Genomic DNA, 19,470 nt, shown 5'->3' with positions numbered 1-19,470 from the left:
TTTGGTAAACAGATTGCTGAAGAGAAAGTTTCCTGTTTACTATTTATAAAATGTTTTACAGCTCTAATAATACCATGAAATGTTAAAAAGTTGGATCTTATACCATATTTTTGTTGAAATTCTTCAAAATTATAAAATGAGCCATCTTTTTAAACAATATCATATATATACATTACCCCTTTCCTGAACCATTCTTTGCAGAAAGCAGGTTTGTTGTTTATTTTGATGTTATAATTATACCACAAAGGATTTTCCCAAATTTTTTCATTGTAAGTATTGGACCCATCTGTTGTTATATACCAAGCTTTCAGAACATCTTTCCAAAACAAATTTGTACATTCTTCCAAAGTAATTTTGAGTTTTTGAAGTCCACAATTTGCCAAAGCAAATGTATCCATATATTTATCTGTAATATACATCCAACTAGCATCATCTTTATAAATCCGCCTTACCCATGTTGTCTTAAGACCTATTATAAAAGATTTTAAATTAATCATCTTTAAACCACCTTCAATATATGACTTAATTATAACATCACGTTTCATTTTGTCTGTTTTACCACACCAAAGAAATTCATATAATATATTGTTGACTTTTTTTTATATACGATTCATTTGGGTTCGGAAGAGCTATACAGAGATGATTGAATTGTGAAATAAGTAGTGTTTTTATAATAGTTATTTTCCCTATTGGAGTAAGATTTCTTCGGCTCCACGAGTTAATGAGGGATTTCAGTTTAATAAGTTTCTTGTCAAAATTCAATTTTATTATTTTATGCAAATCAACATCATATTCTATTCCTAAAAGATTAAACTTTGTGCTTCCTCATAAAAGATTGTGTGTTGTTATATATTTATCATTACTATACTTTTTGCTACCTATCCAAATTACCTGGGTCTTGGTGAAATTCATTTTGAGTCCAGAAACTCTGGCATAATAATTAAACTGTTGTAGAGTGATATTTAAAGATTTTCCCGAGCCATCAAGAATTACAGAAGTATCGTCCGCAAATTGAGAAAGAAGAATTTCTTGATTGTCAACTACAATACCACTAATGTCTAAATTATTTCTTAATAATATCGATAAAATCTCTGCACATAGTATAAAAATATATGAAGAGACCGGATCCACCTGTCGGCAACCGCTCTCAATACCTGATAAAAAATGGTAAAACTATGATGGCTGATAAATAATGATAAAACTATGACAGCTGATAAATAATGGTAAAACTATGATGGCCGATAAATAATGGTAAAACTATGATGGTCGATAAATAATGGTAAAACTCTGATGGCTGATAAATAATGGTAAAACTATGACGACTGATCAATAATGGTGAAACTCTGATGGCTGATAAATAATGGTAAAACTATGATGACTGATAAATAATGGTAAAACTATGACAGCTGATAAATAATGGTAAAACTATGATGGCCGATAAATAATGGTAAAACTATGATGGCCGATAAATAATGGTAAAACTATGATGGCTGATAAATAATGGTAAAACTCTGATGGCTGATAAATAATGGTAAAACTATGATGGCTAATTATTAATGATAAAACTATGATGACTGATAAATAATGGTAAAACTATGATGGCCGATAAATAATGGTAAAAACTATGATGACTGATAAATAATGGTAAAACTCTGATGGCTGATAAATAATGGTAAAACTATGATGGCTGATAAATAACGATAAAACTATGACGACTGATAAATAATGGTAAAACTATGACAGCTGATAAATAATGGTAAAACTATGATGGCTGATAAATAATGGTAAAACTATGACGACTGATAAATAACGATAAAACTATGACGACTGATAAATAATGGTAAAACTATGATGGCTGATAAATAATGGTAAAACTATGACGACTGATAAATAATGGTAAAACTATGATGGCTGATAAATAATGGTAAAACTATGATGGCTGATAAATAATGGTAAAACTCTGATGGCTGATAAATAACGATAAAACTATGATGGCTGATAAATAATGGTAAAACTATGATGGCTGATAAATAATGGTAAAACTATGATGGCCGATAAATAATGGTAAAACTATGATGGCCGATAAATAATGGTAAAATTATGATGGTCGATAAATAATGGTAAAACTATGATGGCTGATAAATAATGGTAAAACTCTGATGGCTGATAAATAATGGTAAAACTATGATGGCTAATTATTAATGATAAAACTATGATGACTGATAAATAATGGTAAAACTCTGATGGCCGATAAATAATGGTAAAACTATTATGGCTGATAAATAATGGTAAAACTATGATGGTCGATAAATAATGGTAAAACTCTGATGGCTGATAAATAATGGTAAAACTATGACGACTGATAAATAATGGTAAAACTATGATGGCTGATAAATAACGATAAAACTATGATGGCTGATAAATAATGGTAAAACTATGATGGCTGATAAATAATGGTAAAACTATGATGGCCGATAAATAATGGTAAAACTATGATGGCCGATAAATAATGGTAAAACTATGATGGCTGATAAATAATGGTAAAACTATGACGACTGATAAATAATGGTAAATCTATGACAGCTGATAAATAATGGTAAAACTATGATGGCCGATAAATAATGGTAAAACTATGATGGCCGATAAATAATGGTAAAATTATGATGGCTGATAAATAATGGTAAAACTATGACAGCTGATAAATAATGGTAAAACTATGACAGCTGATAAATAATGGTAAAACTATGACAGCTGATAAATAATGGTAAAACTATGATGGCCGATAAATAATGGTAAAACTCTGATGGCCGATAAATAATGGTAAAACTCTGATGGCCGATAAATAATGGTAAAACTATGATGGCTGATAAATAATGGTAAAACTATGATGGCTGATAAATAATGGTAAAACTATGACAGCTGATAAATAATGGTAAAACTATGATGGCCGATAAATAATGGTAAAACTCTGATGGCCGATAAATAATAGTAAAACTCTGATGGCCGATAAATAATGGTAAAACAATGATGGCTGATAAATAATGGTAAAACTATGACAGCTGATAAATAATGGTAAAACTATGATGGCTGATAAATAATGGTAAAACTATGACGACTGATAAATAATGGTAAAACTATGATGGCTGATAAATAAGGGTAAAACTATGACAGCTGATAAACAATGATAAACCTATGATGGCTGATAAATAATGATAAAGCAATGATGGTCGATAAATAATGATAACACTCTGATGGCTGATAAATAATGGTAAAACTATGACGACTGATAAATAATGGTAAAATTATGATGGCTGATAAATAATGGTAAAACTGTGTTGGCCGTGAACCTATATAATAACATGAAACGTTATCACGTAGGAACAAAATTTCAAAAAATATGAGTAGAAAAAGGCAATGTTAATCTAGTGAAATTCGAAACCGACTACACAAACTGTCTATATCATGATATCAACATACATTGTTATGACCTGAAAGTGATTTGTATTCTAGTTAAACTTTGCATCTGGCGCACGTTTAGACGTTGGAGCGCATGTAGCCAGAGTAAACCACGGAGCTGAACTTGACGGGCACATGAGTGTGTCGCTACAGGCACCATCCGACGACCTTGACGAGTCGGAAGGCCTGTGTGGAACCTTTGACGGCACAGATATCAATGATCTGGAGGGAGCCGATCGGCATATTTACGACTCGCATCATGTCCGAGATTTCTACCACTCCTGGCTGTGAGATCACCTTTCCCTTATAAAACTGATTTTAGATATTTTATCCTATATTACATGAGGTTAATATCTACCTAGTTACCAGCTAGTTAGTCGTATATGATGTCGTGATTTGGTAAACCCATTTTTTGTTTCTGTATGTTGAGTGTGTTAGTCGTACAAGATGTTGTGATTTTGTTAACCCATCTTTTGTTTCTGTATGTTGGGTTGGTCGTACATGATGTTGTGATTTGGTTAATTCATGTTTTTTTTTGTATGTTGAGTGTGTTACTCGTACAAGATGTTGTGATTTGGTTAACCCATCTTTTGTTTCTGTATGTTGAGTGTGTTACTCGTACAAGATGTTGTGATTTGGTTAACCTATCTTTTGTTTCTGTATGTTGAGTGTGTTAGTTACATGATGTTGTGATTTGGTAAACCCATCTTTTGTTTGTGTTGGTCGTATATGATGTTGTGATTTGGTTAACCCATCTTTTGTTTCTGTATGTTGGGTGTGTTAGGTACATGATGTTGTGATTTGGTTAACCCATCTTTTGTTTCTGTATGTTGGGTGTGTTAGGTACATGATGTTGTGATTTGGTTAACCTATCTGTTGTTTCTGTATGTTGGGTGTGTTAGGTACATGATGTTGTGATTTGGTTAACCCATCTTTTGTTTCTGTATGTTGAGTGTGTTACTCGTGCATGATGTTGTGATTTGGCCCACTCACTTTCTTTGCCTTTGCGCCAGCAACCAGTGCGTCTGACTTTGGGCTTTTGATTCGTGGAGTTGATCTCAAGTCTGCCATTCTTCAAAATGAACCACTTTGCGCCTGGGTTTGTGACATATTTTCCGCGACTGATTTATATAAAGAGAATGGAACACAGCATAAGATATTTCTCGTTGTCAGTGGATAGTTTCCCTATTGAAAGTTAAAAAAATAAATGAAACTTGGTATTGACTATCACACTACGTATTATATTCTATGATTCGATATATTTTTGTAATAATCTATATGCTACGAAAATTATAGAGAGGCTTTAAAAACTCGTTCTGATATATCAGGGTCCCTCCCTACTTATAGCCCCTTCCTTTGACTAGCTTTTAACTACTCGCATTTAACACATTATAATCTAAATAATTCCACAAGGATTAACACATGGAACCGACCTTTTCCTTTTCCAGTTTGAAGCCAGGGACCAGTATGTTCGATAGCCAGCCAATGTTTGACCCACGCTATGATCGCCCTGAAGTCTTCTGTAAATGTGATCACTCCAGAGCTGATTGTACGAAGGCTAAGGGCAACAACCCCAGTGCAAAGGTACATTTAAGCATTGAACTGTTACCAAATGGTAGTATACAGTCGATATGAATACAATTTGGGCGACAGATAAATATTTCATGTCGCCCGTTACATTCATAAAGATTTTTTTATTTAGTGTAGGTTATGACGCGTTTAAATTTGCCGCTTACCCTATCACTGACGTCATCAAGTTCAAATACCGGAACAGCCGAAATTTCCAGAAGGAATAATATAGTTCCTGATGACGTTATTAATAGCAAGCACATAAGAACGTTTTTGTACAAATTTGGCTTTATTTTTTATTTCATATACGCTTGTAGGTATCGCCAAATTGTTCACAATTGCATAATTTCTGATTGTTCAAAATCGAAACCGTTTTTTCTGCGCAATGATATAAAGTTAACATTTATAAGTGATGCGGTTCAAAAGGGCACTTTGTTTCTATCGACTGGATTTACGTTAATTTAACAAGAATACCACCGTTTAGATTCTAAATTAAAGTCGTCTTGACACTAGGGGAAACGATTCCAAGGATATTTCGTTCGAAACAGATTCCAGTCTAACCGGTCAACTCAGTGTCGCTAGGCTAACTTAGCAGACGATTTTCAACTTCACAGGGGCTCGATTTTGTAAGGTAGGCCTTTGACATCAGTGAATAATCACAAAACTAAAATCCAGTAGGCCTACAAATATTCAACCGGAAACCATGTCGATACTCCCGATATTTATACAAGATTGTTTTTATAAATACATTACTTTTATTGTTGTTACGTATCTTGCATTTCTGAAAATTCGGAACGAGCCCCTGTGAGTGACGACATTCACAATTTGATCATATTTCGTGTAGATCAAGAGTGGCACTTATAGTAATTTCGTGTTGACTAAATTTTTCTCATTATAAATGATACTCTCATAACTTGTGATGTTGCTTTATTTTTCGTTGTGGCTTCTGTAAATAAATGCTAGCATTCCAAAGTTCTCTAGGCCGAAAGTAACTGGCGGCCATTGTTTAACCTACAACACTTGGAGCTGTATTCCTACACTGACCGAATCACTGTAAATTGTAGTATACAGTCTCATGAATACAATTTGGTTTACCAACGACATATAGACAAATGCAACACAGAATGTAAATATAACACAGCCTACTTTCTAAAGACCGTGTAGTACATAAAACGACCTTTATCCAATGACCTTGAACGTACATAAAACGACCTTTATCCAATGACCTTGAACGTACCTAAAACGACTTTTATCTAATGACCTTGAACGTACATAAAACGACCTTTATCTAATGACATTGAACGTACATAAAACGACCTTTATCTCATGACCTTGAACGTACATAAAACGACCTTTATCTAATGACATTGAACGTACATAAAACGATCTTTACCTAATGACCGTGTACGTACATAAAACGACCTTTATCTGATGACCTTGAACGGTCATAAAACGACCTTTGCTAATGACCGTGTACGTATATAAAACGACCTTTATCTGATGACCTTGAACGGTCATAAAACGACCTTTGCTAATGACCGTGTACGTACATAAAACGACCTTTATCTGATGACCTTGAACGGTCATAAAACGACCTTTGCTAATGACCGTGTACGTATATAAAACGACCTTTATCTGATGACCTTGTATGTACATAAAACGACCTTTTCTAATGACCATGTACGTACATAAAACGACCTTTATCTGATGACCTTGAACGGTCATAAAACGACCTTTGCTAATGACCGTGTACGTACATAAAACGACCTTTATCTGATGACCTTGAACGGTCATAAAACGACCTTTGCTAATGACCGTGTACGTATATAAAACGACCTTTATCTGATGACCTTGAATGTACATAAAACGACCTTTTCTAATGACCATGTACGTACATAAAACGACCTTTATCTGATGACCTTGAACGGTCATAAAACGACCTTTGCTAATGACCGTGTACGTATATAAAACGACCTTTATCTGATGACCTTGAACGGTCATAAAACGACCTTTGCTAATGACCGTGTACGTACATAAAACGACCTTTATCTGATGACCTTGAACGGTCATAAAACGACCTTTGCTAATGACCGTGTACGTATATAAAACGACCTTTATCTGATGACCTTGAACGGTCATAAAACGACCTTTGCTAATGACCGTGTACGTATATAAAACGACCTTTATCTGATGACCTTGTATGTACATAAAACGACCTTTTCTAATGACCATGTACGTGCATAAAACGACCTTTTCTAATGACCATGTACGTACATAAAACGACCTTTATCTAATGATCATTTATGTACATAAAACGAGGTTTATCTGATGACCTTGAACGGTCATAAAACGACCTTTGCTAATGACCGTGTACGTATATAAAACGACCTTTATCTGATGACCTTGTATGTATACATGCCACGATATGATATTTTACTCTAATACGGGACTATTATGAAATGTAAAGCATTACAATTTCATAGCCTCGTGAATTATATTCTAAATCCTGTGGTTATGTTGTAAAAATAAAGTTTCATATTCAACATCTTGTGATTTATATGGCAAAATTAGTGATAGATAAAATCTGTTTCTTCTACATTAATATTATACGCCACGAGACTAAGAATATTTAGAATATCAAACACAAGATCTAAAAGAGATGACAATGTGACATTATTCTTTTAGAACTGCCATGGTAAATGCACCCCAATGCAGCTTCAAGGCGGAGCCCATCCTCGTGATCTAGATTACCCATACGAGGCGCCAATCAAACGAGATTTCAAGTCAGGTGAGATATTTTATCCCTCACGTGTCAGCGTGGGGATATTAGGATAGATTCGTAAGTTTAAATCACTGCCTCCGCTAGGGATCGAACCCGGGTTCGCTGGCACCTCTCTAGCCGAGCGGTATATTGCAGTTAGTCTTTCTATAACTGATATTTTTATCAAGCAGAAAAAATGAAAAAAAAAACAATGTATACTATAATTTGTACATTGATCATGAAGAAGTATATACATGCTTTACATTAAAAAGGTAAAAATAAATAAATAAAAACACATGCGATATAAAATGGATTAGAGTTGATAAATTTTCGGATTTTCCGAAAGTGTATTTACACAGGAAATCAGTGTTACTTGCAAACAAAAAACTGGTGTGTAGCACACGAGGTAAGATAGCAGACGATCAGAATGATGAACATATGTCAAACCATGATTAATTCTGTCTTTGGGGTAAACAATTTCAAATCTCAAATATGTTTCAGGAAAAAGTGTCGTTTTGGGGTTTTTGAAAGGGTTTCCATGGTTTTAACATGTCTGAAAAACAAAGAAAGATTTGTTTGTAAAGTTAGTAATAGATCTTCTGCCATCTGTCTTGAGAGACCATACTATCATTTGGTTTCTGCCTTCGCTTTCCGGATCAGCACAATAGTTTCATTCTTAAGAATATGAAATCTGTGCCAATAATTTGGATTATTGTTCTATGTCATCTTAGGTCTAATGGTTCATCCACGGGAATCTTGATTGTAGCCATGTACAACACCATACATAGACATACCAAAGTTGGTATGTGTGACGCCGTATGATTAATGTAATATTTATCTATAACCATCATGATACTTTATACAGTTCATATCGCGAAGAGGAGTTCATTTCCGACCCCAAGTGGAATTACTCAAGCCATGGCTACGACAAGCTGTACCAACGCTATCCATGGCTCCTCCCTGTACAACCGATGTCGATCTGTTCTCTCACCTGAAATTACACAGCATTATATTGACGCCTGTGTGGAGGATATGATGGTACGTAATTAAAGGGGTGTATAGATATGTCACATACGTCCCTGGGTATTGTGATATACGTCCCTGGGTATTGTGATGTACGTCACTGGGTATTGTGATATACATCCCTAGGTATTGTGATGTACGTCACTGGGTACGTCACTGGGTATTGTGATATACGTCCTGGGTGTTGTGATATACGTCCCTGGGTATTGTGATATGCGTCCCTAGGTATTGTGATATACGTCCCTGGGTATTGTGATATACGTCCCTGGGTATTGTGATATACGTCCCTGGGTATTGTGATATACATCCCTGGGTATTGTGATATACGTCACTGGGTATTGTGATATACGTCCCTGGGTATTGTGATATACGTCCCTGGGTATTGTGATGTACGTCCCTGGGTATTGTGATGTACGTCACTGAGTATTGTGATAAACGTCCTCAGTATTGTGATATACGTCCCTGGGTATTGTGATGTACGTCACTGGGTATTGTGATATACGTCCCTGGGTATTGTGATATATGTCCCTGGGTATTGTGATATACGTCCCTGGGTATTGTGATATACATCCCTGGGTATTGTGATATACGTCACTGGGTATTGTGATATACGTCCCTGGGTATTGTGATATACGTCCCTGGGTATTGTGATATACGTCCCTGGGTATTGTGATATATGTCCCTGGGTATTGTGATATACGTCCATGGGTATTGTGATATACGTCCCTGGGTATTGTGATATACGTCCCTGGGTATTGTGATATATGTCCCTGGGTATTGTGATATACGTCCTGGGTATTGTGATATACGTCCCTGGGTATTGTGATGTACGTCACTGGGTATTGTGATATACATCCCTAGGTATTGTGATGTACGTCACTGGGTACGTCACTGGGTATTGTGATATACGTCCTGGGTGTTGTGATATACGTCCCTGGGTATTGTGACATGCGTCCCTAGGTATTGTGATATACGTCCCTTGGTATTGTGATATACGTCCCTGGGTATTGTGATATACGTCCCTGGGTATTGTGATATACATCCCTGGGTATTGTGATATACGTCACTGGGTAGTGATATACGTCCCTGGGTATTGTGATATACGTCCCTGGGTATTGTGATGTACGTCCCTGGGTATTGTGATGTACGTCACTGAGTATTGTGATAAACGTCCTCAGTATTGTGATATACGTCCCTGGGTATTGTGATGTACGTCACTGGGTATTGTGATATACGTCCCTGGGTATTGTGATATATGTCCCTGGGTATTGTGATATACGTCCCTGGGTATTGTGATATACATCCCTGGGTATTGTGATATACGTCACTGGGTATTGTGATATACGTCCCTGGGTATTGTGATATACGTCCCTGGGTATTGTGATATACGTCCCTGGGTATTGTGATATATGTCCCTGGGTATTGTGATATACGTCCATGGGTATTGTGATATACGTCCCTGGGTATTGTGATATACGTCCCTGGGTATTGTGATATACGTCCCTGGGTATTGTGATATACGTCCCTGGGTATTGTGATATACGTCCCTGGGTATTGTGATATATGTCCCTGGGTATTGTGATATACGTCCCTGGGTATTGAGATATACGTCCCTGGGTATTGTGATATACGTCCCTGGGTATTGTGATATACGTCCCTGGGTATTGTGATATACGTCCCTGGGTATTGTGATATATGTCCCTGGGTATTGTGATATACGTCCCTGGGTATTGTGATGTACGTCCCTGGGTATTGTGATATACGTCCCTGGGTATTGTGATATATGTCACTGGGTATTGTGATATACGTCACTGGGTATTGTGATATACGTCCCTGGGTATTGTGATATACGTCCCTGGGTATTGTGATATACGTCCCTGGGTGTTGTGATATACGTCCCTGGGTATTGTGATATACATCCCTGGGTATTGTGATATACGTCCTTGGGTATTGTGATATACGTCCCTGGGTATTGTGATATACGTCCCTGGGTATTGTGATATATGTCCCTGGGTGTTGTGATATACGTCCCTGGGTGTTGTGATATACATCCCTGGGTATTGTGATATACGTCACTGGGTATTGTGATATACATCCCTGGGTGTTGTGATATACGTCCCTGGGTATTGTGATATACGTCCCTGGGTATTGTGATATACGTCCCTGGGTATAGTGATATACATCCCTGGGTATTGTGATGTACATCCCTGAGTATTGTGATATACATCCCTGAGTATTGTGATATACGTCCCTGGGTATTGTGATGTACGTCCCTGGGTATTGTGATATACATCCCTGGGTATTGTGATATACATCCCTGGGTATTGTGATGTACGTCACTGGGTATTGTGATGTACGTCACTGGGTATTGTGATATACGTCCCTGGGTATTGTGATACACGTCCCTGGGTATTGTGATGTACATCCCTGGGTATTGTGATATACGTCACTGGGTATTGTGATATATGTCCCTGGGTATTGTGATATACGTCCCTGGGTATTGTGATGTACGTCACTGGGTATTGTGATATATGTCACTGGGTATTGTGATATACGTCACTGGGTATTGTGATGTACGTCACTGGGTATTGTGATGTACGTCCCTGGGTATTGTGATGTACGTCCCTGGGTATTGTGATATACATCCCTGGGTATTGTGATATACATCCCTGGGTATTGTGATGTACGTCCCTGGGTATTGTGATATACATCCCTGGGTATTGTGATGTACGTCACTGGGTATTGTGATATACGTCACTGGGTATTGTTAAGTACGAATTTACTTCATTCTACACATATGTGCGACATCTACCTTAATAAAACTGACGTAAACATCTCCCTTTCAAATACATAATAAACTCCATTTAAACCATCTTGTGTTTTTTTGTTTTGTTTTTGTTACCTCAGTATGCCGATGGGGACGTTTTCCACATTGTCCATATGAATTCTTTTGATACCGAATGCCAAGATACTGTCATGCGCGATGTTACAAACTACGCCATCGGTCCCGACCGTGAGAGAATCCCACCAGCTGACGTCACAAGTCACATGTGTCCCAATCAATGCAGTAGACTAGGAACATGTCACGAGGGCACCTGTTCTTGTCACACCGGCTATACTGGTCCTGATTGTTCAGTCCCAGTAGGTGTCGCTCCAGTCGTCAGCCATTTGCGCGGGTAAATCATGGTTTATATACTGAAACGAAAAAGAAACGCAACTTCAAATTGTAGGTTTAATAAAATAATACTTGTGAGCATTATGTTTAAATTTCATATGTAATAGTTAATATTGAATATTGATGTAACATCCTTTAAATGTTTAGAGATTTTTAAGAACAGGTCACTTTGCTAGAAGGTCATGATTGGTAGTACCCTACGTGAATCCAAGTTGAAATGGCAGCAGTTTTGAAACCGTGCCCTAATATCGTGTGTGTCCTCCTCGAACAGTTATCACATCTCTAATTCTTTGTTGCATTGAGTTCATCAGGGCATTGACTTTCCGCATTGGAATGTTATTCCATTCTTGGACGAGTGCATTTGCTAACTGAGGGAGGGTATTTGGGGGGTTACGGCGATTTCGAATTCTTCTGTCTAATTCATCCCACAAATGCTCGATTGGGGACAGGTCGGGGCTATATGGAGGCCAATCTATAGGAACAATGTTCTGTGTCGCAAGAAAGTCTCTACAGACTCTTGCAACGTGTGGTCTCGCGTTATCTTGCTGAAAGGTTAGATGATGCTGCCTAACAAACGGCACAACATGGGGCCTAAGGATCTCATCCCGATAGCGTACGGCCGTTAAATTCCCATTGACTATCACCAAAGGCGTCTTCAAACCATGGGAGATTCCCGCCCAAACCATAACTGATCCACCCCCAAATCGGTCGTGTTCCAAAACACAGGCGTCAGCAAAACGTTCGCCTCGACGCCGGTACACACGTTGACGGCCATCTGCTCGAAATAACGTGAATCGAGATTCATCGGTGAAGAGCATAAACCTCCAACGTCTCATAGGAAAACGTCTGGGCATATGTGCCGTTGCCCATTGCATACGACGTGCTCGACGTTGCGGTGTTAGTGGTAAACCAACGTACTGTCGCCTTGCACGCAAATTAGCCTCACGCAGTCTGTTGATCACTGTTTGGGGATGAATTCGACGGTTATGATTACCAATCGTATTCCTTGCCGTTTCAGCGGCCGTTAATCTCCTGTTACGCAGGTGTGCCAACCTAAGAACCCGGTCTTGACGTCGCGACGTTACGCGTGGACGTCCTGATCTCGGCTGGTCATCGACTCTTCCTGTTGCGTTAAGACGTGAAACTAATCGACTAATAGTCGATTTGTGAACTCTGAATTGTCGAGCGACGTGAAGTTGCGTGTTCCCTGCCAGAAGCATCGCTATAGCACGTCCTCTATCAACCTTTGATAACCGTGGCATAATTGTAAAAGGAATTATTGTTTGCAAAAGTATTGGCGATGATGTGGCTCAATGTTAGTGATGAATTGATACTGGTTTGAATGAAAAAAGAACGCATATGTTTGTACAGGCACGGTTTTTGATGTTTTTACCGCGCCGGAAGTGCATAGGTCTCTAGTCACACTTGGGTGATTTTGAAGATTGGTATGGGTGTTAGGCAGGGTGCATGTTTATTTCCGCGATTTTTATACAGATATGTATATTTAATACAAAATTAATCACAATTTTCCATGTTGCGTTTCTTTTTCGTTTCAGTATATATCATACAGTCTGCTGTTTATACCATCCATCCATAAGTTCCCCATATTTATATATTTACATTCCTAATGTGGTTTGCTGATATGAACATACCAAGTGAAAACAACAAACATATGACAATGAATACACTATGAAAACCGTATGAAAACATTGTCTCTCGTGCAAATCAAACCGTGGTGCATAGGCGGGATCTCCCGGCTGTTCTAATAATTTGGCGTTTCGTCGTATACATGACAAATTTTTCTTTTTAATAAAATTTCTCGTTTTCTCGATATAAATTTTTTAAATCAAGGTTATGTAAATATATGAATTGAATAGATTTTTTAAATTTTCATTGCGGCTATGAATACCAGTAGCTACCACGCGCCTCGGAGGATATGTAGCTAGCTACTGGTATTCATAGCCGCAATGAAAATTTAAAAAATCTATTCAATCCATATTTAAATGGTGTTTTCACACTATTACAATCAATATGTTAAGACTATTTTATACCTGGCTTTATAATATACATGTTTGGGTTGTGCTACTATAGAAGCTGTTTGTGGCGTTACTATTATAGAGATGGTGTGTGTGACGTCAGAGGTCGGCCATGCATGAAGGTGCAGGTGATAGCCCAACATCTGATGGATGGCCCAGGACTTAAATGTCGCTACCAAAGGGTCGAGGTAATGTCTCAGCATACAATGTTGATAGGTAGATGATTGTAATTCAAATATTGCGTTGTATTACATCCAATTTTAAAACAGACTATTGCTTACAGATTATTTAAGCATTGAACTGCTTCCAAATGAAAGCAGCTCAATGCTTATATTTACATTTCACAACGATCTTTAAAGACTATATCCATGAATTTTGCTTCTACGATGAATGAACAAATTATTATCGTCAAAGACATAACCACCTTTTCAACAGCCATCTTTCGTTATCGCCGACGTTACAATTATGACGTCACTATAATAATGACGTCATAATAAAGATTTGGAAGTTATGGACTCGTAACCTTCAAGTGAGCTTGGTAAAGTTATATAGTGGGGCTGCAGGGTAAATGTAAATATATATCAGTATACAGTATATATCGGGCTTGTAATTAAGGTGTTAATTCATGTAAATTCACTTGAGAACAAAACTATTACATTAATGATTTAGAATCGTTAATATCATGACCTTTTAATTGCATACCAAGTGGTAACTGTAGTTTCCTTATAAGATGGTCGTTCATACAACACACATTGCAGGACTCCAAAGCTTTATAGGAAACTTGCAAATATCTATATATATGTATTTATTAAGGTCCGTGATGGAAGTCTTCATCCAGTTGGATCTATCATCGAGGCGCCAGCAAAGTTCACTAGCTTCCTTGAAGTAGAGTGTTCTCTGCCGCCCAGTGATGTGTCTACCCGAGGTAGGTATCGGTCCATTTTATCCTTTAACAAACTTAATCAAATGCGAGAAAACAAATCGCAAATAGAGTTTTTTCCCGCAATGGCCACACCATGTAAAGGAGGCAGATATTCGCTTTAAACGTCGTCATGGCTGCAGTCAACGACAAATCCAATCCCCCAGCACACATCAACACAAACACACGCAACAGGGTTGGACATAGTCGAAGATGGACAGAAATATTCAAATTCCTTAAATGACCTTCTCAAAATTTGGCGGTTTGGTGACCTGGACGTGTCAAATTGTCAGATGAAACTCTAACGTAGGTTTTCTGTCTTTTCTGTCTCTGCTGTTACTTATATCACTTTGATGACACGTTTGATACAATGTCGTGTTCATATAAAGTATGAAACAGAAGCTGGACATACAAATGTACGTCATTTCATGGTTTTTCTAACGAGCCTTGCTTTTATACCTTGTTTTCTTAACACCCGCAACGAAGCTAGGGAGGACGTTGTTTCATTGAATCAGGATGCCCGTCCATCTGTCTGTCCGTCCGTTCGTTTGTCTGTCTGTGTCATAATCTTTTACAGACAACAGTTTTCGTCCAAACTTCTTGTAACGTGTGTACCCAGTACCATTTACACTGAAGCTATGCAGCCGTCTTGATCTGCTATCGGGACACATTGTTGCGTATAGCCTGTGGGTTGGAGCTGGTAATGCACATGGAATTACGTTGATGTATTAGTCAAGCGTCCTGGCGATAGATGTTGTTTTGATTGGGAAAGAGTGGGAATCAATAGTTATATACTTGCAAAATGTCTTCATGTCAATTCAGGTCAAATTCAGGTCAATTTCAGGTAAATATTTTCAGGTCAAATCGACCTGAAAAAAGCAGAATAGTCCATTCCTGTGAAGAAATTGACCTGAAGACCTCATTTTCAGGTCATTATACGGCAAATTTCACCTCTAAACATTTTGCATGTGCAGTATAATTTGATATTAACAAACGAACAAGATGTTGGGAAATATTCAGATTTAAAGAGGGAGTGGAAAGTGTTATCAGATTTATACCTCATACTTTCGTGTGATTTAGAGTGCCATCCTGATTGCTATGAACTTTTTTTAAACTCGGCAAAAAAGAAACGCTTATCAAATTATACAATTAATAACATGATCGTTTTGGATTTTTGTACAAAAACAGATATCAACATCAAGCGACAAGTTGACTATAAAGCGAAAGTCTGTATGACTTATGTTGTCAGTATTCTTACCGAGCGGATTTCCCTCATAGAAAAATGTTCCATTATTGTTCTATTCTTCTGCCAGTGCTGCAACTCGACGCGGCTAGCTGGAGGGTTCTGATACGTCTGTCAACCTCATCCCAATGTTCAATGGGCGACATGTCGGGGCTATATGGATACCGTGCTACAGGCTGGGTATTATTGGCCGTGAGGTGCTACAGGCTGGGTATTATTTGCCGTGAGATAATCATGGCAGACTTTGTCAATATGTGATTGAGCATTGTGTTGCTGAAAATGTGGTAATGCCGTCTAAGACGATGAATGAAATGTGGTTGGAGGATCTGTCCTCTGTATCTAACGGCATTGAGGCTTTTGGTTCAGAACTACTTGGAGGGATTTTACTCCATGGGAGATACCCCCCAAGCCACATATGCGTTGGCGAAAGGCTCACAGCGTCTGCTATTTACCCCTTTTTCTAGACTCGACAGTGAACATCACATGCCTCCATCGGAGCATACAAAACTTATTCGGGTCATCCTTGCACGCCCAATCAAGACGCACTTGCAGCCTAAATGATGCCAGAGGTCGGCCGAAGTAAGGTTGTCACGCGATGATTCTGTCGGCACCAAACCGATCATAGCAGTTTAAAAACTGACGGGTCTAACATGAATTGTTAAAGAATGGAATGCAATTTGTGTTAATCGTGGCATCTCAGTCAATGGCGAATTCAAAATATCGGCATAGAAATAAATGTGGTTTAACCTATCATCTCAGTGAAATGATTGGTTGAGGACAATACGTCGTGCCTTAATCAGGTAATATGATGTGGATTAAAGAAGCTTACAAAACCTGAAAATCACTTGGTTATGCTTCACTGACTTAGAGTAGTTTGTGAAAGAAGAGTATCCTTGCTGTATTGCCTGACAAAATATTTCAATTCTTCATTAAAGGCTGAGGTGTTCTGCCGGCAGGAATTATTATGCGTTTCTTCTTTGTCGAGTATAAATTAAAAACTAAATGATTGTTGAATTCAGATAGTACCGTAGCGGCATTCATGGTGTCTGTGACTACCGACGGGCATAGGTACAGTACCCCACGCCCCTTCGTCGTGTACGATGGTAGCTGTCAAGTTTGTGACGTCACTGGTAACTGTACACTCAAGGTAAACACCAACATTGTTTTCATTCGGCTCCAAATATCCCAGGAAGTTATTTATTAGGGTCGGATAAATGCTTTCAATATCAGAGTAATTTTTTGGGGGGTTTTAGATTTGATAACGTAAGGATTCTTTAATATTGTGTGTATATAACCTTAATATTGAGTATATATAACTTTAATATTGTCTGTACACAACGTTAATATTGTCTGTATATCACGTCAATATTGTGTGTATATCACGTTAATATTGTCTGTATATCACGTCAATATTGTGTGTATATCACGTCAATATTGTGTGTATATCACGTTAATATTGTGTGTATATCACGTTAATATTGTCTGTTTATCACATTAATATTGTCTGTATATCACGTTAATATTGTCTGTTTATCACGTTAATATTGTCTGTTTATCACATTAATATTGTCTGTATATCACGTTAATATTGTCTGTATATCACGTCAATATTGTGTGTATATCACGTTAATATTGTGTGTATATCACGTTAATATTGTCTGTTTATCACATTAATATTGTCTGTATATCACGTTAATATTGTCTGTATATCACGTTAATATTGTCTGTTTATCACGTTGATATTGTCTGTATATCACGTTAATATTGTCTGTTTATCACGTTAATATTGTCTGTATATCACGTTAATATTGTCTGTATATCACGTTAATATTGTCTGTATATCACGTTAATATTGTCTGTATATCACGTTAATATTGTCTGTATATCACGTTAATATTGTCTGTTTATCACGTTTATATTGTCTGTATATCACGTCAATATTGTCTGTATATCACGTTAATATTGTGTGTATATCACGTTAATATTGTGTGTATATCACGTTAATATTGTGTGTATATCACGTTAATATTGTCTGTATATCACGTTAATATTGTCTGTATATCACGTTAATATTGTCTGTATATCACGTTAATATTGTCTGTATTATCACGTTAATATTGTCTGTATATCACGTTAATATTGTCTGTATATCACGTTAATATTGTCTGTATATCACGTTAATATTGTCTGTTTATCACGTTAATATTGTCTGTTTATCACGTAAATATTGTCTGTATATCACGTTATATTGTCTGTATATCACGTTAATATTGTCTGTATATCACGTTAATATTGTCTGTATATCACGTTAATATTGTCTGTATATCACGTTAATATTGTCTGTATATCACGTTAATATTGTCTGTATATCACGTTAATGTGTGTTTATCACGTTAATATTGTCTGTATATCACGTTAATATTGTCTGTTTATCACGTTAATATTGTCTGTATATCACGTTAATATTGTCTGTTTATCACGTTAATATTGTCTGTATATCACGTTAATATTGTTTGTATTTCACGTTAATATTGTCTGTATATCACGTTAATATTGTCTGTATATCACGTTAATATTGTCTGTATATCACGTTAATATTGTCTGTTTATCACGTTAATATTGTCTGTATATCACGTTAATATTGTCTGTATATCACGTTAATATTGTCTGTATATCACGTTAATATTGTCTGTATATCACGTTAATATTGTCTGTATATCACGTTAATGTGTGTATATCACGTTAATATTGTCTGTATATCACGTTAATATTGTCTGTATATCACGTTAATATTGTCTGTATATCACGTTGATATTGTCTGTATATCACGTTAATATTGTCTGTATATCACGTTAATATTGTCTGTATATCACGTTAATATTGTCTGTATATCACGTTAATATTGTCTGTATATCACGTTAATATTGTCTGTATATCAGTTAATTGTCTGTATATCACGTTAATATTGTCTGTATATCACGTTAATATTGTCTGTTTATCACGTTAATATTGTCTGTATATCACGTTAATATTGTCTGTATATCACGTTAATATTGTCTGTTTATCACGTTAATATTGTCTGTATATCACGTTAATATTGTCTGTATATCACGTTAATATTGTGTGTATATCACGTTAATATTGTCTGTATATCACGTTAATATTGTGTGTATATCACGTCAATATTGTCTATATATCACGTTAATATTGTCTGTATATCACGTCAATATTGTCTGTATATCACGTTGATATTGTCTGTATATCACGTTGATATTGTCTGTATATCAC

General features: G+C 36.8%; 1 protein-coding gene across 1 annotated transcript in view; it reads left to right on the top strand.

The window, feature by feature from the left end:
- The window catches only part of LOC117345406 (von Willebrand factor D and EGF domain-containing protein-like), a 52,048-nt gene that overhangs the window by 27,248 nt on the left and 5,330 nt on the right, over nt 1-19,470 (top strand). Inside the window, exons 11-18 of the mRNA XM_033908482.1 lie at nt 3,511-3,743; nt 4,905-5,040; nt 7,711-7,813; nt 8,652-8,824; nt 11,717-11,985; nt 14,103-14,208; nt 14,834-14,945; nt 17,202-17,329. Of these exons, the coding sequence (XP_033764373.1) occupies nt 3,511-3,743; nt 4,905-5,040; nt 7,711-7,813; nt 8,652-8,824; nt 11,717-11,985; nt 14,103-14,208; nt 14,834-14,945; nt 17,202-17,329 (1,260 nt within the window). The remainder of the gene's footprint in view (nt 1-3,510; nt 3,744-4,904; nt 5,041-7,710; nt 7,814-8,651; nt 8,825-11,716; nt 11,986-14,102; nt 14,209-14,833; nt 14,946-17,201; nt 17,330-19,470) is intronic.

The sequence above is a fragment of the Pecten maximus genome, chromosome 2 (genome assembly GCF_902652985.1).
Source record: "Pecten maximus chromosome 2, xPecMax1.1, whole genome shotgun sequence".
Taxonomy (NCBI): Eukaryota; Metazoa; Mollusca; class Bivalvia; order Pectinida; family Pectinidae; genus Pecten; species Pecten maximus.
Note: the sequence above shows the minus strand (reverse complement) of the source record. Positions and strands in the feature narration are given on the sequence as shown.